Here is a 21951-nt window from a genome sequence, read left to right as displayed (position 1 = left end):
TTATCCTTTAAACTTGTCCTGGAGAATTGCCCGTGCTTCTCTGGGCAAAGCTGTATTGTTTGAGTAGGAAATGTTATATTTTTTTTCTGCAGTTTTCTTCCTCACTGTCACATAGAAAGTGGAAGTTAAGACTTTGCATACACTTTTACAAGTAACTCCTGGTGACACCAGGTCGTGTTCCTCTTTGTGTGTTGGTGGGTTTGTGTTGGTTTTGTTGTTGCAGGACAGTTATTTTTCAACATCTCCCTTTTTAAACTGCTCTTCTGGGAGTGTATTTGTATTATAAGCTGACAGAGTAGCATTTTAGGCTTGTGCACATGATTTTAGGGCAGGATTTGTGACGATACCCTACTTGATGCACAAGGTGGGAGAAGTGTCCTGTGCTGGCTCCTGGGATGCTCCTTGTTCATGGTACAAAAAATATTTGAAATAATTAATAGGTGTTTTCACATGCAGCATTAAGGCAGCTTTGGGTATTTTTAACTGCCTCCTGAAAACATTATTCCTTATTATAAGCAGGCTTTCCAGCTTTTTTCCCCTTCTTCTTAAGAAAAAAGGATGAACTTCCTAAGAAAAAAGGATTCTTAAGAAAAGGATGAACTGAGCATGCCCCTGCAGCAGGGTGTGCCCTGCACGGAGCTGGGATCCTGCCTGTTCCCTCTGACTGTGTTTATCCTTCGTGGCCAAATGTTGTCAAACAAAATTGGTGTTTCATCGCAGCCAATTAACCAATTAACTGTTTGATTCCTCCTGCCTATGAAACCAATTGAGATTGAAGAAGCCCTCGAGTTACACGAGGATGTCTTGAAGGAAGTGGAGGTGTTGTAAAGAGGCTTTGAAGATGCACTGAGGCTGCTTGAGGAGTGGTGAGGTGGGATTGCTCTGCATGGGGAGAGTTCTTGGGCTAACATTCCCCTTTGATGGTTTTGCCTTATGGTGTCTGGGAAGATGAAGAGATGATGCTGGTGGTGAACTGGAGAGAGGATTGCATGCCTGATGTGGCTCAGGGGGTGAGAAGGGTTTGGCCAAGATCCTCTTTCTTTTAACAGCTTTGCCAGGAGAACTCAGGCAGTGTGGGTGTGCTGGTTGGGTTTTTATTTTTAGTCTGGAGTTGTGGTCCAAAAGTCCCAGAGCTGGGGGAGTGGGAGGTGGGAAGCAGGAGAAGGAGAAGGTGACACCAATGCTGCCATTTCATACCATCAGTTACACAGCCCAAGGTGACAATGGCTTGAGAGAGCTCAAGCCAAAGCCATGCCCTTGTTGGATTAGGGATGAACAGAAATACCTGCTGGGATTTAGGAAGGTGTTAGAAGGAGAAATGAGAGCTCTGGGTGAGTTGATTTTCTCTGTCTGTCTGGAGCAGCAGCAAATGGTGGTTCAGGAATACACAGGGGATGTTGAGTCTGGAACACCAGGGAGGTTGGGTCAGAATTCTGTGAATTCCCTACTGGATTTCCTGCTTGCTTTCAACTCTTCCTGTTGAGCTGGAGCAGAGGTGTGAGATGTGAAGGGTTGGTTGTGCTGGGAAGTCACAGACACAGGGACTGTGCAGAATCCACTGGGACACACTGCACGAGGAGCAACCCTAACCATGGAGAGTCCAACTTCCTAAAAATGGAAATACTCTGCTGTGCTTTAGGCCTGTTTTCTAATTTTTTTAATTTTTGAACTTCTATTTTCCCAGGTGTAGAAACTAAGATGGCTTTGGTCCTTGCTGCAGGGACATTGTTCTGCTCCCTTAGCCTGGCTCTGCTCCTCCCTTACACTTTAGCTCAGGGAATTTTAGCAGCATCATCTTGGCAGCAGCAGGTACAAGGCTGCTAGGGAGGGAGCAGAGGTGCTGTCTGTTCCCAGAGGATGGGGCAGGGCTGGTGGGAGCAGTACACTCCAGTGGATATTAAAGGTTTGGTACACCTACAAGTGGTCTGAGAACTTGTGCAGTTTCCTACCTGCTGCAGTTAATTAGCAGTGATGGTGATCAGCAGACAGGTCTCGATCATCTGCCTTTCAAAGTACCTCTCCTTGCTTTCCCTGAGCATGGGAACATTTCCCTTCTGCTAGTCTCGTGGCTGTGGAAGATGTGGGTTTGAGTGGGAAGTTGTCTGAAGAGCAGAGCTAAGGAAGCCCCATGAACTTCCTCTATTTACACATTTAATGCTGGTTTAATTTTAATGGCCTCGTACATGTTATAGACACTTAAAATAGCTCTGTGTGGAGATTGGATGATTAGATACAAACAAGTTTAACTTGAATCACAGTCAGACTATTTGCTCTAATAAAAAATGTAAAAGAGTTAAAAAAACCTAAACTAAATCCCCATACAGTCAGGGTGACTCCCTGTGAGGGTGTTTATCATTTACCATGTTACAAAAGGCTGGGGAGGAGTGATTAAAAGTGTCATTAACTGATGTCTTTCTGATGACTAATTTTACATTGTCCTGGGTAGGCACAGCAAGATCAGCTCTGGGTTTGCACCAGCTCAGAGATCTCAAGTGAATCTTTGCTGTAATGTTCCTTCTGTGTGGCAGTGTTGGTGCAAATCCTAGTTTTCCTTCAGTCCTAGAGTTACAGGAAATGTTGATACAATTGTAAAGATGATGCTTGTCTCTGTGAAAAATAGTGAAGGTCTATGTTAATATTTACCCTCTATTTGGAAAATATCAAAGTAAAATTCTTTGTTAAGGTGATAATATTCTGGATATATAATTCCTGATTTTAGTGTATTGGTGGGAATGAACCAACCAAAACCAGAGCATTCCTATTGCCTGCCTCCAAATTTGCCTTTAATAGTAAATGCCATGGACTCAGACTGTTCCAGTTGGCTTTGACTGATCAGTGTCTGTAATTAAATCTGATATTTATCTGTGTTGAAATCCTACATATGTAACAAATTGGGCTGCAGTCTGAAGAATGAGCTTTTTAAGCCTCAAACTTAGAAAACAAGTTTGTCATCATTGCCAGAATGATCCTAGGAGTTTGCTGGCCACATTCCAGAGCACAGGTCCCTCTCTCAGCCTTGATGGTCACCTGTGGTTGCAAGAGTTCAGCAGATTACAGGAGAACTGGATAAAAAAAGACTTTTCGCAGAAAACTTTAGTAGTTGTGTTCATGGGGTTGATTTCAGCACAGAGTTGGGTTGTGCCAGTGCTTGTACTTTGTTTGCAGGGCAGGGAAATACAACAAACCTGGGGCCTTAAAAAGCATCAGTGATCTAAACTTCCACCCTGGGTTTAGTCTGGTTTGGGCAGCCTCTGAGATTTCACTGCTTTCAGAGGAATAGTCAAAACGAAGCCAAATGAGTAAGAAATGCAAGAGGCTCAAATGGTATTGAGGTGAAAAGACTCATTTTTTAAAAACTGAGTGATGGGTTGAAGTTTTCTTGTTGAGAAAGCAATAGCTGGGTTTGCACAGCTTTCAGAGTCATGCTCTAGCAAGTCATTTATTATTTTTAATTATCAGACAGCTGTCTAAAGACATGAAATAATGATTTGCTAAGCAGCCAACATTTTCATTTTCGACTGTAAATTATGTGGAAGAACATCACTTTCTTTCCTGGAAGCACCTACTGTGCTTTTTGCAGATCAGTAAAGAAATTTCTGAATCTCTTAATGCAGAGTTTAGCACATGTTGTGTCTTCCCCATCCCTGGAAGTGTCCAAGGCCAGGCTGGACAGGGCTTGGAGCAGCCTGGGATGGTGGAATGGGATGAGCTTTGAGGCTCCCAACCCAAACCATCCTGGGATTCCATGGTAAAGGAGTTGGTGGCACCTTATTTATCATCTCATTTTGTTTAGTCCTTTATGTCCCAATGCTGTGTCAAGCTCAGGGGGAATCTTTTCCGAGTTTTGTGTGTGTGTGTTTTGTAAGAATTTGATGTATTTTTGTTAACACAAGCAGCAAGACCAAACTGCAAAGTAGAATTTGTTGGGAAAGGGGATTGGCAGGTTTTTAATCTGCATTTTTGCAGTAGGAGGATATGGTCCAAGGCAAAAGGTGCAATATTGCCAGAACTTCCCTGAAATTACTGCTTTGAGTAGAAATGCCTTTTGGGAGTCAGGGAGGGAGAGAGAACTGGAAACCACATCAAAGCTTGAGGTTAGAAAATGTTGGAGAAAGGGTGCCAAAAAAAGGTATGTCAGCACCAAAAATAACCCTAATCTGCAGGAGAAGTCAAGCACTGAATGGGTGGGGGGATGGCAGAACATCTGGGGGATGTGGGGGAGAAAAGGTATTTTAGAAATGAATGGGAGATGTGCAGCGTGGGCTGCAACAGAGATGATTCGAGCTGCTGAAATGGTTTGAAATAGTTACTTGCCTGAGGACTTGGTGGATATTTTAATTTTTTTTTTTTTTTTATTGCTGCATAAAGTTTCCCTGTTAGAAGCCAGCTGTGGATGGGGGGTTACAGCCCTCTGGAGGGAAATTGGACAGTTTTGAGGAGTTTGGCCCTCAGAGGGTTCTTAGCAGAGATCATTCCGTGGCCAGAGAGGGTCAGGGGCTGCCTGGGGTTACTCTCATCCCTCCCCTGCTCCCTCACCTCCCTCCTGTCCCCCCTGTGATCAGAGCTGCTCTTTTTGCTCGTAGCAACATGAACCGTGAAGACCGGAATGTGCTGCGTATGAAAGAAAGGGAAAGGCGAAATCAAGAAATTCAGCAGGGTGACGAAGCCTTCCCACCCAACTCTCCTCTCTTTGCTGAACCATACAAAGTGGTGAGTTCCTGCACCTCGGGGAAATGCAGGTTTTGTAACAGAAATCGTGTGCAAATTCACATTTTAGATTTCTTTTTATCTGCGTTCTTGTTAGATGGAGAGCTATTATGGCAACCAAGTGTTGAAATTAGGCAGGGCTTGAAAATAAAGCTGGACAGTCAGAGCTCCACTGGCAGATTTAGAGTGCTTGGGAAGGAGGAGAAGCTTTGCAGGGAGTGACAAAAGGGAAATAAAACCATCAAATTTTTTTTCCTCCTTTCACCTTCTGTACAGTGACTCAACACAATTAAACTGTCCGTGGTGTGATGCCAGATTTTCTTTTTTGGGGTGCTTTAGCCTGTTGCTAAACTTGCAAACCTTAAATCAATGTAATCCACACCTGGATAAGCTCAGGAAGACAATGTTTAAATAGGAATGTTTAATTTGAAATTCTGGAATGCTTGATAAGACAGAATAATCAGCTCTAAATAGTACTCCAGTAGTTTGTATTTGATTTTTTAGTTAGTTTTGAAGGAGTTGATTCTGTTTATGATCTTGCACAGCTTTAAGCCTGTGCTGGGTTTCCTTCCAGGTTGCTTTGCTGAACAGAACTGGAAAAAATAACCTAATTCTGGAACAACTAATAAAAAATTATTTAAGATGTTAATTACGTAGTTCAAAACTCACTTTGAAAGCAAACCCCCCCCTTAGTGCAATTTCAGCTGGTTTGCAAGAAGTAAAACATGACTGAAAACTCTCTCCCTGCAAGAGGAAAGTGGAGAAATACTTGGGTTTTTTTAAATTCCTGTCCTCCCATCACTTTTTTGTGCTTGATAACCAAATTCCACATGTATGAAGTGAACTGGAGCTGGTTGGAGGGAATGATCCAGGATCCCAGATTTGGAAACAAAATGGTTACAGAAGAAAGAACCCTTTTAACTATGTGCAACAAACACTGTGCCAATATAAATACCAATTAAAAATGACTTATGGGGCTGAGGTTAAGTTGATTTTATTTTACTGCTAATTAAAACCTTTTAGGACTGATGCATTCTGTATTAGAGAAATAATAGTCTGTAAGGTGGCAGGAGGCATCTGCAACTTTGAAACTTGCATCCAACTCAGCAGTGCATTTTTGATTTATTGCTGGTTCAGCTGTTCCTGCTGCTGAATTTTTATTGTATTTTAGGGTGTTAAATATGCATTATTACATATTTTTATTACATTTTAGGGAGTTAAATTGCCGTTTTAAGAACTAAAATTCAGAATTGGAAACGATGGCAAAGAAAAAGTTGCATTACAGCTTAACCCTGAAATCCAGATGAACTGCCGTAGTTATCAGATTTCAGTTATCAGATATCACTTATCATTTAACTGCAAGCGGAGTTGGGATTGATCCTAAAAGCTGCTTTTTCTGGGTTGTTTTCCCAGACCAGCAAAGAGGACAAGCTGTCGAGCCGCATCCAGAGCATGCTGGGCAACTATGATGAGATGACGGATCTCATCGGGGACCGGCCGCTGCAGAAGATCGTCGCCATCCCCAAGCCCTCCGTTCCCGCCGCGCCCGATGACAAACCCAGCCCCGGCTTCTTCGAGCAGCGGCACGGCTCGGGCTCTCACCAGAGCAGCAAATGGACCCCGGTGGGCCCTGCTCCCAGCACCTCGGCCCAGTCCCAGAAGCGCTCGGCGGGGCTGGGGGGCCACGGGCAGCGCTCGGGGGGCGGCGGGGCGGCGGGCGCGGGGCAGCGGCACGAGCGTGACTCCTACGGCGGCCGCAAGAAGGGCCAGCACGGCTCGGAGCACTCCAAGGGCCGCTCCTCCAGCCCCGCCAAGCCTCCCGCCGTGTCCTCGCTGAGCTCCGGCCACTCCCGAGCCCACGGCGGCGAGCACCACGGCAAGGAGCACCAGCGCTCCAAGTCGCCGCGCGACGCCGAGCCCAGCTGGGACTCTCCCTCCCGGCCGCCCTCGTTCGCCGGCGGGCAGCACTCGACCCAGTCCTTCCCACCCTCGCTGATGTCCAAGTCCAGCTCCATGCTACAGAAACCCACTGCCTACGTCAGGCCGATGGACGGGCAGGAGTCCATGGAACCAAAGCTATCCTCGGAACACTACAGCGGCCAGAGCCACGGCGGCGGCGTCAACGAGCTGAAGCCCAGCAGCAAAGCGCACCTGACCAAGCTGAAAATTCCTTCTCAGCCGCTGGATGTAAGTTGCCGCCTCTGTCCTGCCTTCTTCCATGTAAATCCACCTGGGCTGGGATTTTCCAGCGTCTCCAAAATCCCAATTTGCCTAACCCAAATGGAGTTTTTAGTAAACAATGTGTTTTTGTTACTCAAAGCACCTTTGCCTAGGCTGTGTTTTCAATGCGGAGCATGCAGAAGAAATTATTTTTGTCTTCTGCTTCTTCCATGTGGATACTGGGATTTTCATTAAATAAAGGCTGAGACGTTCAGAAAGGCTTGCTTAACCCCAAGAGGCCAATTTTCGTGGAGTATTTCTGTAGTCAGGACTTAGGGAAATAGTAGGATATCCACAAATATTTTCACAAGCTGGGTAAATACATTGTTGTTCCTGGGAGCCAAGTTGATTTAGACTTGTTGATACAATCTGCCTGCATCAGATTGTCTTTTGAAGTGAGTAGCAATTACTAGATGTGATTATTATACCTTCACACCAAATGGAACAGGGTGCAGAGCTTTTATCAGCTGTGCTGGATATAAAATACTATTGGGTTAACAACTTCGAGGAGTTTGGTAATTCCTGAATCATTGAGGCACAGACTGACTGCAGCTCACTTACAAGGAGAGTGCCTTTCCTAGTCATAAAATCTCATTTCATCTCCTGCTTGAATGATGGTAGCCAGAGAAAAGCCCTTGTCCCTGGGATTTCAACAGGTAGCAAAGTAAGATCCAGGACACAGGTAAGGAAATCAGAAATTGCTTTATTTGTGAAGACTTGTCACATCAGTGCTGATGCAGTGAACCCTGGAGTAGCTTTGCTTCTTTCTGCTTGTGGCAGCCAGGGATGCAGAAGATTCATAGTTTGGTAATTATTGCTGTTTCTGGGCTCACTCTGTAATGAATGTTTTACTTGGGAATGCAGTTTGTCATTCCTGTGCATTCACGGTCCTGCACTTGAATTCAGATATTATCCTGGGGCTGCTTCCAGGAAATGACTGAAAGCTGTGATTCTCTTTTCCCTCTCAACAAGTTTGTAATGTCACTGACTGCCTGTGATCACTTTAACTGTCAAGTGAAAAGCAAGAGATTATTATCACCACAGTTTTATAGATCTCGTGTATTTGCTTTTCATAACCGAATGTGACTCATGCCGTAAAAACATGGATCTGTCTGATATTAAAATTGATGAAAGGAGTTAGCAAGGGCTGTTTGTGTCTATGTAGAGTCCATATGAGTCACAATAAGGATTGATGTTTGGTTTTAACTGTTTGTAGTCTCTGGAAAGTCTGGGAGATGTTAATTTTGAGTTTTGATTTGTAGGCATCAGCCTCTGGTGAGGTGAGCTGCGTGGATGAAATCCTCAAAGTAAGTTCTCAGTGCTCTTGTTCCTCACTTCTTTGTTGAAGTTCCTCCTCCCTGGGAACCAGAACTACCAATTTCTGCCACCAAAATAAAGTTTTTAATTCTGGTATTTTAGGTTATAGTGTATGTTTTGCTGCCCCACAGCAGAACTTTCCCTCTCTCCTACCTGGGTTATTTCCCTGAGTTGTTTCACCCCTGCTGTGATCCCCAGTCCTGTGTCTGCTCTCACAAAAGGATCATCAGGTCCCTCTGGAGCATTTCCATGGCTTCTTATTTCCTGTGACCTTCAGTACTCCCCAGCCCTTGGCAGTGCCCTGAGAGAATACGATGGGATGCTCTCAGGGATGCACTTTGCAGCTGCAGACATTTGATTTTCCCCCTTTTCCTCAAACTCTACAGCCTTCCCTTTCCTAGGATTCTCCTTCCCACACATGCTCTTCCCACTCTGAGAGGATCAGACTCTGACTTGTACTGCAGTTTATCTTCAGGCCAAGCCAGCTGATTGATTTATGCCTTTCTGGTCATTATTGTGTCATAACTCTCTTCTCATGGGTAGCAATTTAACATTGGGGTTTGCATGCAAAATCTTTGTGGCACATTTGGGAAATTAAGATTCGAATGTAAAACTTAGGGAAGGGTGAACAATGAACTGAAAATGGAGAGAATCCAGATTGTAAGCTGAAATCTTTGCTTTATTTTGTTAATGACTTTCCTTTTTGTTGTGTTGTAGGAGATGACCCACTCCTGGCCTCCTCCACTGACTGCCATCCACACACCCTGCAAAACTGAACCCTCCAAATTCCCCTTTCCAACCAAGGTCAGTGCTGCAGTCAAGTACTGAATGCTGTTCAAAAGTAACTGCTGTTAAAGATCATGATTTTGCAACTCTTATATTCAATTCTGTATATCTGAGTTTGTTTCAGTGCTTTGCACTTTTATTTTATTTCATATCATCTCTCAGCAGTGGCCTTAATGAAAAATCTCCTTGGTTTTCCTTTGGTTTGCACAGACAGTCTCCAAAGTCATCAATAATACAGCTCACATTTTAATTTTTTTAATGAGAAATTCAAACCTTCAAACTTTTGAAGCTTGAAAATCCTTTTGAGTCCTTTCCCTAACAGGGAAATGTTTTGCACCATTTTTTATAGAGCCAAGTGAGTTCCCCTCCATGTAGCAAAGGAACAGAGGCTGAATGGTAAATGCTGAGAAATTAAATTGGGCTTTTCTGCATAAACTAAATATTCCTCTTAGTTTTGAAGTCCATTAATTGTTGTATGACTTTTTATACATTTTCAATTACAAAACTATTAAGACAGTTTAAGAATCACATGTTTTTCTAAAGAAATCACTCCTTCCAAAAGATCCTCTTCCCAACCTTCTGTGTTCTTAAGAACTGCTGAAGGGTTAAAGCAATTAATTCCAGCGAGAAATCCACCTCTGCTGCTGTTGACAGCACAGGGCACGTGTCCAGGGGAGCTGCTGGAGCTGACACCTCTGAGGAAGGAATTCTCCTGCTCCCTCCCCTCAGGCTGGGCCTGGCAGCCCCAGGCTTCCAGGGCACTCTGACTCTGGGAATTGTTTGCCTTGAAGAGCAGCTCTGCAGCCTGCAGGATCCTGGAGAGCCATGGACAGGCAGCTGTGGGTAAAAGCCAGCGTGGGGAGCTGACTCACCCAGGAATTCATGCTCTGGTTCCTGGAGCTGCTATTACCAGTGAAAGATTCGACTCAACAACGTGATTTCTCTCCAGACTCAACATCTCTCTGGGAGGAATTGGGGTGCTCCACCTCTAACTTGGCAGAGCTTCAGAGTGAAGAAATTGCACTGTTTGTCTGTTCAAAGTTACCTTTGTAATAATTCAGACCACGCTCTCTCTGACCAGCTGCTGCTCTAGACACCACTTGCTGCTCTTCATTTCCTGTTTGATCCAAATTGCTCCTCAAAACAGAACATTTCAGGGAATAATTTTAAGAAGACTTTCTCACCAAGGTTTCTACTGTGATGTCTCCAATCCCATCGTTTTATGTGGATGCTTTGACATGACCTCCTTGCAGCCAAAGGTTCCAGACCCTGTTGGAAGGTTCACATCCACAAACCTCCCCAGACTGGTCCAAGTTCAGGTTCTGATCCTGTCTGGATCCCCCAGAGCCATGGGCAGTCCTGCTGTCACCACCTCTGTGTGACCTGTCCCTGTCCCACTGCATTGTGCTTCTCTCCAGTATCAAAAAATGCAGAATTTGCCCTTCAGTTCTCAGCTTTACTTTGGAAGGCATACCTAGAAATAAATCCTGCTGTCTGTTTTCCTAACATTACATCAATGTTAATCTTGCAAATATTACTTTTAGTCAGGGTTTATTTGTGTGTTATATAAAACTGTCAGCCTGGAAATAATTCATACCTCTTCTTATAAAGAAAGAAATTCCACACCTTTCCTCATCAACAAAGGTCCTTATTCCACTGCTTTGAGCACTCATTCCTGAGCCTTTATGGAGAAATTTTCCCTTTGCATTTGGAGCACACTTGGCTGTGGGGCTGCTGGGACTGCTTGGTTTTAGTTTCCCTGGCATTTGACTGAGTTTGGGAAGAGGAAGGTGTGCAGAAATCCGTGTGCCTGTGACACACAGACACCACATAACACTGCACAGCTCTGGTAATGTTTGGACAGAAAAGGGGGCTTGGGGGGCTTTCTGAACCTCTCAACCTGGATTGTGTCTTTTCACCCAGTTTGAAAAAAATTCCATTTATGGCTGCTCCGAGTCTTTTGACTTTTTGCCAGCTTTTTTATTTTGTGGCTGCACATCTTAGCCGTGGAACTCTGTCAAATTCTCTCCCTGCATCCAAAGCCTATAATTTCCTCTGCCTTCTCCCCTCTGTCATTCTTGGCAGCAGCAGCTCTGCAGAATTCCAGGGAGTTAGTGAGCCATAGGCTTGAGCAGTCTGGGCCCAGAGCAGAATCCACCAAACAAAACACAACAGTGGTTTACTTTAATCAAGCAGTTCTGTTGGAGGAAAGCTCCTTCTCTTTAATACTGTGCTCTATTTATTGCCAGCATCTGCTGAAGTGTTTCACAGCCTCCCCCTTGTGTGCAGAGCTCGGTGGGTTTTTCCTGCTCACAGAAAATGAAGCTGCCCTTGGTGGACCACTTGATTTTATTTGTCAGACTCTTGGGATGGAGTCACTTCCCCTGTGTGTTGGGAGTGAGTAAGTTGAAGAAACCCAAACTCCTGACTGGGGCCTCTCTGATTACTATAAATATATCTAATAGTTCCCAGGAAGTCTTTGGAGCAGAAGAGAAAACTCCATGAAAATAGGTCAGGGAAAGTTTTATGGATGCTATGGAAAAATGCAGATTCCTGTGTCTTGATAAAAAATGTTATCCCGTGACCTAACACTCCATAATTTTCTCCATGGCTCCCAGTCAGACACTCCAGAAATCCTGGCAGGATTTATGAAATCAGGCAGCCCAGCTGTTGGCTGGGGAGGTCTGGCTGCCTTTGTACCTGGGCAGCTCAGCAGAGGTTTTTGTCAGAGTTTTTGTTTCCTGCTCCAGTGTCTTCCCTGTGTAACCTCAGTCCATTATCCTTTGCTTAAAAGGGTTTCCTTCCTTCCAGTTGTTTGGAATTTCTTTCTGAAGCAGACCTTTAGAAGCTGCTGCTCTAAAGAACCTGGGAGTTGAAACTAGAGCTTTTTTTTTTTTTTTTTAAATCTCTGAGTTTCTTAAAGAAATATGTATCCAGTAGATGGCAAGGGAGTTGGAAAAAGTTGCACACTGGACCATAACACCTCATTAAAGTGCACTTAGCTGAGCCTGTGCTTTGCCTCTGAAATAGGAAGTTGACTCAAGTGAGGAATTCAGCAGGTGTGTTGTGCAGAATTCCCAATCCCTGTGCTGCTGGAAGGGCTGCCAGTTCCCCAGCCCCTGCTCCCCCAGTGCTGTGCCTCTGGCAGTGTGGGGCTTGGGGGCTTTATTTCTTTTTTCACTCACTTTGTTGGCTTGGCTGAGCTGCTAGTGGCAAAAGGCAACCAGGGATTCACCCCTGCCTCCTCCTACCTGTGCAAATGATAAAAAATGGATTTATTTGGAAGGAAGTGTGGCTGCTGCTTTCTGCTGAAGCCATAAGACTTCTCTCCATCTTTTCTTTGCTCTTTAATTTTTAAAAAATTATTTTTATTGTCCCTTCCTTTCAGGTAGCTAAGATCAGAGGTATTTAAAACACCTCCCAAGGAAAGCTCCCTATGAACTTCCCATCCACAAAACTCTTGTTCAATGCATTGCTCCATTTTTGAAATACAAAGCTGAGGGAAATTGAAAACATCTCAAGGGTGCTTTGCTGTGTAAAGCTTTTGTGTGTTTAAAAACTTCCATTCTGTAAATTGCCTCTGTAACCACTGCCTGGCACTGGCTTGGTGTGAGGGAAAACCAGGTCACAGGTGTACCAGGAAAAAATGCAATTCATTGTTGAATTGTAGTTCTGGTTTGCCATTGCCACAGCATGGAAGTGAAATGTGTGTATAGAACTAGAAATTGAAAATATTGGACTCGATTTATTTTTCTGGGGCCATCAGTTGTCCTCATTTTGAAATGAGGTCAGGAAGGTCCTATTTTAAAAAGCACTGGAGCCTGGAAGGGAGATTTCAGCAGCTCAGTAGCCTCACTGTTAGTTTGTTAAAACAATGGTTTGGAGTCTCAAAGAAGTTCATGATCTGCTGTGTCTGGGGAGTCAGAATTGGGGTCTCTGGAATGGGAATACTGAGGATGATCAGGAGGATTTCCCTGTTCCCATTGCTCTGTGTGCCTGGAGAAGGAAAATGAGGAGGAAAGAACAGGAAAAAAAATACTTCAAACAGCAGCAGAGTTTGTGTGTGTATAAGGAGCATAAACAAACATCCTGAACAGTTCCTCTCCATCCTAAACACAGAGGAGGAGGAGGAGATTTCTGGGAATCACCCAGGGGTTTGGGATATCCAGCCCTGATGTGCACAAAGCCCTTGGGAACAGCAGCAAAGGGGTGAGGAAAAGGAGTGTGAAGGTCTCCTCACCTGGGCTGCCCCAGATCCCAGGGAAAAAATCCCATTTTTTGCTTGTTGTTATGTTTTTCCTCTATTCCAGAGGTTTAATGTCATCCATTAGGTAGAAGGAATACTTTCCTTGCAGCCTGGTTTTTAGTGTGCTAAAATTCCCACTGAAAAAAACCCACTTGTGATCTTTTATTCCCCCAGGAGTCTCAGCAGTCCAGTTTTGGCACTGGAGAGCAGAGTGAGTACATGAAACTTGCTGGAATGTGTTGACTGTTTTCCTTGCTATTCAGTGTTCTCAGCATCTCCTAACATGTCATGGGTTTTTGGGCAATGAGGTTTTCCAGACTGCTCATAGGATGGAGTCTGGGTTCAAACTTTCTCTGCTTGCTCAAGGTTTTAAGCTGTTTAACAGTTGCTTGATTTTCTTGTGCATTTCTTGTTCAGAGCTTGAAAGTTATCACTGAGTTGGAAGTGTTGGTGTGTTCTAGGAAAATATATATATATTTAATTATCTAATTCTTTACAAAATGTCTCTGTGGTTGATGGAATTGAAAATAACTGAGTTCCAAACCAGGACATTTTTAAAAACCCAACCCTCTGCTTAGGGACATATTAGAAACCAAAACAGTGCTTTTGCTTTTATTTTAGCAGAAAAAGCACAGAGCAGTTTCACTCTTTATTTTCACTTTGACATTTTAAAATCAAGAGAGAGAATTGGTCAAGAACTTATATCATGTGCTGAGTAATATTCTTGAACTTGTCCCAGAATGCAGTTCTGGATTCTAGACAAAAACTTTTATTTCTTTTAACTGTGTCATTATTTAGAATATGATCAAAATTAACACGAAACTCAGGTAAATACCAGGTGAAATTGAATTAAATTTGTGCTGTTACCTTCCAAAAGTCCTTCCACTCCCTCTTGAAGTGATTAAACAGCTTAAATAGTAAAAGAAGAATGGTTTATTCTTAGATATTCACAAGCAGCTTAATGTGAACACCTGATACAGTGGGGAATTAAGGAAACAAATTCAAGCTTAATTCCATGATGCTAAACCACAGGCTCACGTTAGAGGAGCAACTGATCTTTAGGTGTGGAAAAGAAGAGCCAAGGTTAATTAAACCCAGAGCCAGTTTCCTGGGCCTGTTTGGATTTTCTGGAGAGCTTTTAACAGCCTCAATCCTTGTTTGTGTTGAGCTACACTGAGTTATTCACCAGAATGAAAGAAAAGGGAAGAAGCCCCAGACTGACAAGCAGATTTTACCAGTGTGTATTCCTGCTGTCAGGATTGGTGTGTGAGTTGGATTTTGGGATGTGGAGCTCCTCAGCCCTCAGGAGCTGTGTGGGGATGCTGGAGCAGCCAGAGCTCAGCAGGTGGATCTGTATTTCATATCCTGCATGTCAAAGGCAATAGTTTCATCTTGGGAGGAGCAGAATAATTTTTCACACCATTAATAACGAATTAAATGTGCATTGGTTTAGACAGCAGTGATTTAAGTGTTTTTGTGGCAGCTTTGGGGTGACTTCTTTTGCTGTGCCTGAGTTCTCAGCTGTGCTTTTCCTCTTTTCTTCTCCTAGAACGATACAATCCCTCCTCCAAACCATCCAATGGTCATCAATCCAAATCGTAAGTGGCTGCTGAGAAAACATTTCACAAACAATAGTGGCATTTTAAGAGATTTGGAAAATCTAGAAAATTTGCTAGAATGTGGCAGTTCTTGCACAGACACTCCAGCATCTCTCTTCTTGGCTGGCAGGAAAAGGGGATCGTGTTCCAGCAGATTTTTTGGGACAAAAGATCAAATATTGCCCACTGGAGTGAGTAAAAAATACCCTGAGCTGCCTTTCTGCTCCCATGTTTTCCTGTCAGCTGCCAAGAGAATGCCCATAAAAATAAATATTTTCCCAGCTGATTATATGTTAATGAAAGTTGTAGACTCTGACAACTTCCTCTGGGTTAGTGACATTGCTCAGGTAACACCTTTGGCTGCACTCACAGGGTACAGCCTGGTGCTTCTGCCACAGAGCTGGCAAGATGAAAAAACTCATCACCTATGGGAGAGAAATAAACCTAAAGAAACCTCCTTCAGTTCATCAAAACTTACAGTCAGTGGCCCAAAACCAGGCAGTTTAGGGAGGAGCTGAGAGAGAACTGTGCTGTTCCCAAAGCTGGGGATGGGAGAAGCTCTGAGCACAAAAGGCTGAGCTGAGGTGCAGGAGAAGGAAGGTTAAGTGATGCTCACTGTGACAATACAACTTCAGATATTTTTGTAAAAGTGATTACGATCTGGTAAAGAAAAGCCTTGAAAAGGAGATAAATGCATCTTTTGTGAAATGATAGCAGTGAGCAGTAGTTGAGGAATGAGCTCCTAGGGGTTGATGTTCCTGTTCACATCATCAGTAGAGCAGCTCACTGTGAAACTCAGGAAAATCAGACTTCTAATCCTTTCTCATTTTCTCTCTGCAGATGTGAATCGAACCAGACAGAGTAAGATGTTTTATTTCTATCATCAAATGTTTCCCAATAATCACAAAAGTCCCTATACCCTGCTGTGTGTTTTCATTGTGCTCACTTATTGTCAGTCTTGTGAAACTCTGTGTGTGAGACTGCCAGCAGTAATTATGGCTTTGAATAATAATAATAATAATAATAATAATAATAATAATAATTAATGATGGCTTAGGACAGTTGCACTGCTGCCATGAGACAGGAAGCAGCCACTGGGCTTGGCTTTCTTTATTCCATTTCAAACACAATTCTTGGCCATTGTGTGTGAGAAGTTAAACATATACAACTTACCTCCTCCCTCACTGGTAAATTGTATCAAATTTCCTTTCTAAATTTAACAGAATGGACTCAAGAGCCAAACTACCTGAATCCTCATTCTTCTCTGAAGAATGACTCAACTCACCATTCTTAACCATGAGATGTGTGAGTGGTACCTGGTGGCTCTGCAGGATAAACAGTGCTGTGTTGAAACCTAGCAGAATGCTTTGGAAGTGATTAAAGTACCTGGAAAAACTTGTCTCACTTTCTCCCTTTTCCCTTAGCATGTTGAAAGATGACTTAAAACTTAGCAGTAGTGAAGACAGCGATGGAGAGCAGGTATGTTCCTGAAATCACTTCCAAAAATCACTGCACTCAGCCAGGGGCCAGCAGCAAACTGGGCAGCTGAGCAGCAGATTTGGGAAGCTAAAATCTAATGGAATGTCTTTAGACAAACCTCAGGTATTCCTGAATGTATTTCTTCATGGGAAAAAATTGAAATGTGGTTTGTGGAAACAATTTGCTTTTACCTAGAAATCCTTATTAACTGATTTCCCATTTGCTTTCTCTGAACATCAAATAACACTAGTGCACTTTAAAACATATATAATGGCTCCTTAATTAAAGACAAATCCCTTTGTGTTCAGCCATTCCAGCTACAGAGCTCATGGTGTGAAAATCTGTGTGCATTGGTGCCCTGGGACTGTTTGTGGTGACAAGGGGCTGTATTTGTCCCTGGGAGTGCAGCTGCACCTTTATTTTTATCAGAAAGTCTCTTTTTTACTCTTTTTAGGATTCACTTTGTGCAGCTTCTGCCAGACTGGCACTTAACACTCTAAATAAAAATAAAATGTGTGGCTGCTGCCCAGTAATCCACACTGCTCTGGGGTTTCTTCTATTCCTGCTCCAGTTCTGGTCCTTGATTTTCTTTGGGTGGAAATCTTGGAGTTGGTTAACTCCAGTTACCCTGAGCATCTCAGGAAAATCGTTGTGAAATGCTGAATCACCTGATTCAAGAAGGTGGAAACATTATATTAATTAGTGGTAGAAATGGGGTCTCTCAAAACTGTAGTCAGAATATAAAGATTTGTGCTGAAAACTCAGCGAAAATAACTGTTTTCTTCTTTCTGTATAAGGAAAATGCAGATGAATTTAAACTACTGCAAATAATGAATTTGAAAAGAATTAGAGGCTCTAAATGGATGTTTTGCAATTTAATTGTATATACAAGCCTAAAATAGCTTCTAGAAGCTTCATGCTGTTTCTTTTAATTGCAGGACTGCGATAAGACAGTGCCAAGGAGCACACCTGGAAGGTAGGAATTCCTGGGGGATTGCAGCATAGGTGCAGAGTGGGGATGTTCAGCCCAGTCAGCACTCCTGCTTTGGTCTCATTTCCAAAATTCAGCTTTGTCCTTTGCCTTGTGCTAAAGCAAAAAGTGATGAGAATTTAATCAGTGATTAAATAGTAATAAATATAGTATTAAATATATCCTGTAAATCAGATTGACCACTTTGGGAAGGGGCAACTCCCAAAATTTCTTTGTTTCCAGGCTGAACTGTGTGAAAATTAACTTAAGCTGAATTTTCTCATGAGCATCAATTACAATGTCACATTTTGTTATTTCGAATGGAATTATTTTAAGGATGTACTCGTGCCTTGGCTAATGCTGGCTTTCCCTCCTTTTTGTTGCAGTAATTCTGAGCCTTCCCAGCACAACAGTGAAGGAGCAGATAACTCCAGGGACGACTCGAGCAGCCACAGTGGCTCTGAGAGCAGCTCTGGCTCTGACTCAGAAAGTGAGAGCAGCTCCAGTGACAGCGAGGCCAACGAGCCATCCCAGAGTGCATCCCCCGAGGTAGGGCTGCCAGGGGCTGCCCTGCTCCAGCTGGGCACTGATCTTGAGTTTGGACAGCACAAAAGTTTGATAAATTTTCACACTGTTAAAAAAAAATAGACCAACCAGCATGAGCTCACTTTCAGGCTGAGCCGTTCTGCTGCAGTCTCCATGGTGGATATGACAATTCTCCCAATAAACCCACACTGGGTGTTTGAGTTCAGGTGGTTTTTACCACCAGTTTTCTGTTGGAGAGCAGAGTTAGATATGGTATCAGAACCCTAAAGAGCTATGGCATCAAATATTGCCTGTTGATAGCAGCTTCTCCAGGCAAAGAGAAAATTTGTGTTATTTGTGTCTGTATTTCATTTCTTTATCTCAGGTGTTGCTTTTGGTGTACTTCTTGCTTTGGTGTGCAGCATTGTACAGCTGCCACGTGGAAAAGATGGAAGAAATGGGAAATATTTCACCTAACTCTGCCTTTTTCCTTTGTTTTTAGCCAGAGCCACCACCCACAAACAAGTGGCAACTGGATAACTGGTTGAACAAAGTTAATTCCCATAAAGTGTCACCAGCTTCTTCCGTGGACAGCAATATCCCTTCTTCCCAAGGCTACAAGAAAGAGGGACGGGATCAGGGTGCAGGGAGTGGATACACTGAGCAAGGTGGATCCAAGGATTCCATTTCTTCTACACCAGGGAGAGATTCCAAACCCACCCAGAAGGGCTCGGAGAGCAGTCGTGGGAGGCAGAAATCACCTGCCCAGAGCGACAGCTCGACTCAGAGGAGGACTGTAGGGAAAAAACAGCCCAAGAAAGCAGAAAAGACATCTGTGGAAGAGCCCAGAGGAGGTCTTAAAATAGAAAGTGAAACCCCAGTAGACATGGCAACAAATATCCCTTCAAACAGGCACAAGGCAGCCACGAAAGGCTCCAGGAAACCCAATATAAAGAAGGAGCCCAAGTCTTCCCCTCGGCCTACAACGGAGAAAAAGAAATACAAGGCTTCAGGCAAACCTGCCCAGAAATCCAGGGAATTCATCGAAACAGATACCTCATCCTCTGATTCAGATGAAAATGAGAGTCTGCCTCCTTCCTCACAAACACCCAAATACTCTGAGAGCAATAGGACTCCTGTTAAATCTTCCATGGAGGAGGATGACAGCTTTTTTCGGCAAAGAATGTTCTCTCCTATGGAAGAGAAAGAGCTTCTGTCCCCACTGAGTGATCCTGATGAAAGGTACCCACTCATTGTGAAGATTGACCTGAGCCTCTTATCCAGGATACCAGGGAAGCCTTACAAGGATGCTGATGCTGCCAAGGTGGAGAAGAAGAGTGCTCCGGAGAAACACGGCCGGGAGTCGCAGAAACAGCCCTCGGACAAGAGCTCCACCAAAGGCAAGAGGAAACACAAGCAGGTGAGCACTCTGGGGAGAGATTTTCCTGTTCTCTCAGCCCTCAGTGAATCCCAGAATCCAGGTCACACCGCAGGGCAGGGACTGAGCAGTGCTGGAGTGGCTTTGCTGCCTTGTGTAGAACGTGTGGATCTTCCCTGTGCTTTTACAGGAGAGACTGTTGGGATTTGATTTTGGAAACACCTGTAGGATTGGCACAGCTCAGGGAGGTAACAGATCCCATGCCTCTGAGCTCTGCACCAGCCCTCTCCTCCCTCCCCTTGACCTGGAGCCAGGCCAGCTCAGGCAGCTGATCCAATGGGAAATCGACCTGGGAAAAAACCCACAAAGTCCATTTCCAGCTGGATCAGCTCTCTGAGCAGTGGAATTGCCCATTGCCAGGGTAAGGAATGGGGCTGGACTGGGCCTGGGGCATGGCAGCAGCAGAAAACATCTCAGGTGCCTCTTTACTGGGGCATCTCTCCATAATCATCTTCTCCCAAAAAGCATTTCATCTTTCCAGCTACAAGTGAAAAGCAGGAACGGCTGGGTAGCAGCAATAAAATGGGCAGGAGTCAGTGGGGGAACTGAATAGAAGGGATACCCTTGGAGGGGGAATGTGAGAAGTCGATGCTGGTGTAATTTTAAACTGCTTTTGGAAAGCTCAGCACAGGGACACTCTGTATAAAGGGCAAACCTGGCACTGTCAGAGGGACTCAGAGATCCAGGGAGTCTGATTTCCATGAATTTAGGGCTGGGAGGCCCTGGGGCAGGGATTCAGAAATCCCCCTGCTGCCCTGGATTTCACTCTGAAAATGTCATTTCACCATGTCAGAGGGATCTGACCAGGGTTGAGAGGTTTTGTTGATGTCTGCAGTCCCAGGATTCTGTGAGATCACTCCCTGAGTCATTTGAGGAGATGGATCATTTCAGTTCCAGCAGCTTCCTTCTGAGCAACAAAGTAAACTTGATCACTTGCTGAAATCAGTGTCATCCAGGAGCTCTGACATGTAAAACAGATTTATCCTGTGCTGTTCCAAACCAAGATTCCTGTTTTCTCTGGATAAGGAAATGAAGTGAGAAAATGAGCTCCTTCTGTGAAAAGGGAGTAACTCTGCCCAGCACAGTGAATAATTACTTTTTGATGGTGTTACTCTGTAATTCCTAATGTACCTGGGAATACACTCACATGTTCCAATGGCTCTGAATTCCCTGACTTCTCTCTCTTTGGCCAGTTTTGCCTTTCACTGCACATTTGGAATTAAAGATCTGTGCTCTCACATCCAGAAAGCTTTGGTGAGAGCAGTTAAATGGAGGTTTTGTCCCAGGAAATCGTGGTGGTTAAATGTTGTGAAGCCTCAGCTCACTGTGATATTTCCTGAGAGGATGGGAAGCTGGGTGAGGCAAGGACAGGACCTCCTTTCCCCCAGCCCTGCAGTTTGGTTTGTGCTCCAAGCACAAGTGGTACCACTTGATTATCTGCATTTCCCAGGTTTCCTTGCTCACAGTTCTCAGGTTGCAGCATCAGTAACAAAACCAGAACTTTGGGGTTTGACTCAGGGGTTTGTTACCAGGTGATTTATTCTGTGAGGCCCCAGTTTGCCTCTTACTCAATGAATTGATCCCTCCAGTGCTTGATGAAGACAGCTTAGAAATTTACCTTCAAGACCCTGTGACTTGAGGATTAAATTGATAAAAATATCTTCTCTTCAACATCTCTGAGCTGACTTTAATAGACTGACTAGATTTTTACCCTTTCCTGGCATTCATCAGACACCTCTTTAGACCCCACAACATCAAATCTGTCTCCTGATCCTGCCAAAGCCTTTGGCAGATTTTCCTGGGATTTCACAGTGATAATTTATCTGTGCTAAAATGAACAACTTGGCTGGTGCTGCTTTTGTCAGGTTGTAATTTAGTGGTCAGACTGGGATTTTCATTCGGTTCCAATATCAGGGTCTGGTGAGGATTTAGTAAGGATGAGATGCTGCAGGCCATGTTTTTGGGGTCTGTGTTTAACTGAAACACCTGCTGAATGAAGTCTGTCAATGTGAAATATTGTCACTCTCGGTGATGTGTGAATGTGGATTTTTGCTGGATGTTTTTCTCATTTGCTTTGCTCAGAACGAGGATGAAAACAGAGCCAGTGAAAGCAAGAAAACGAAACTGGAAGAAAAAGCTCCCTCAGGACACAAGAATTCCAGCAGTAGGGAGTGAGTATCTGCTGCTCCCAGCACTGAGGGTGGCCATGGAGAGGATGGTGCTCATCTTCCCCCTCCTCTCCTCTCCCCCACCCCAAGTTTTCCTCAATTAATTGGTAAAATTTCATTATTTCTTACCCTTCAAACGAATTCACTTCAGAGCTTCTGCAAGTAATTGGTGGAAATGAATTTCCATAGCCAAAACACTGGCCAAGGACAATTGTGCTCCTTAACAAAGTGAGGTGACCCCTCCTGTGAAGGGCTGGGGGAGGAGGGAATATTTCCTTCCTGGTTTTCTCTAATCCACAGTGCTCTTGGGTTTGCTTTAGAAATCCAAATCTGTACTTTAAATTAACCCAGTCTGGTAATTCTCCATTTAGCAAGTTTTAAACTGGAAATAAATCCCTGAACTGGCTTTCTTTGGGAAGCTGATGGCATTGAGCTTTGCATCCATGGATTTAGCTTCCCATCTTTTTGGTCTATTAGTGCAAGAAAAGTGTGAGTGA

The 21951-nt window shown here is 43.9% G+C and overlaps 1 protein-coding gene across 3 annotated transcripts in view; it reads left to right on the top strand.

Moving 5' to 3' along the window:
- Positions 1 to 21951, top strand: part of AFF4 (ALF transcription elongation factor 4) — a 45997-nt gene that overhangs the window by 12694 nt on the left and 11352 nt on the right. For 2 of the 3 annotated variants that reach the window (XM_085074065.1, XM_085074064.1), the window contains exons 2-13: positions 4584 to 4710; positions 6121 to 6894; positions 8190 to 8234; positions 8962 to 9048; positions 13451 to 13487; positions 14826 to 14874; positions 15715 to 15735; positions 16299 to 16353; positions 17292 to 17329; positions 17710 to 17872; positions 18351 to 19268; positions 21369 to 21457. In XM_085074065.1, the coding sequence (XP_084930191.1) occupies positions 4588 to 4710; positions 6121 to 6894; positions 8190 to 8234; positions 8962 to 9048; positions 13451 to 13487; positions 14826 to 14874; positions 15715 to 15735; positions 16299 to 16353; positions 17292 to 17329; positions 17710 to 17872; positions 18351 to 19268; positions 21369 to 21457 (2399 nt within the window). In that variant the 5' untranslated portion in view covers positions 4584 to 4587. Of the gene's footprint in view, positions 1 to 4023; positions 4095 to 4583; positions 4711 to 6120; positions 6895 to 8189; positions 8235 to 8961; positions 9049 to 13450; positions 13488 to 14825; positions 14875 to 15714; positions 15736 to 16298; positions 16354 to 17291; positions 17330 to 17709; positions 17873 to 18350; positions 19269 to 21368; positions 21458 to 21951 lie in introns of those variants that run through there. The other variant, XM_085074066.1, reaches the window with a different exon arrangement.

This window comes from Lichenostomus cassidix, chromosome 13, assembly GCF_008360975.1.
Source record: "Lichenostomus cassidix isolate B80296 chromosome 13, HeHo_3.0, whole genome shotgun sequence".
Classification (NCBI taxonomy): Eukaryota; Metazoa; Chordata; class Aves; order Passeriformes; family Meliphagidae; genus Lichenostomus; species Lichenostomus cassidix.
This window is presented reverse-complemented; position numbering and strand designations above follow the sequence as displayed.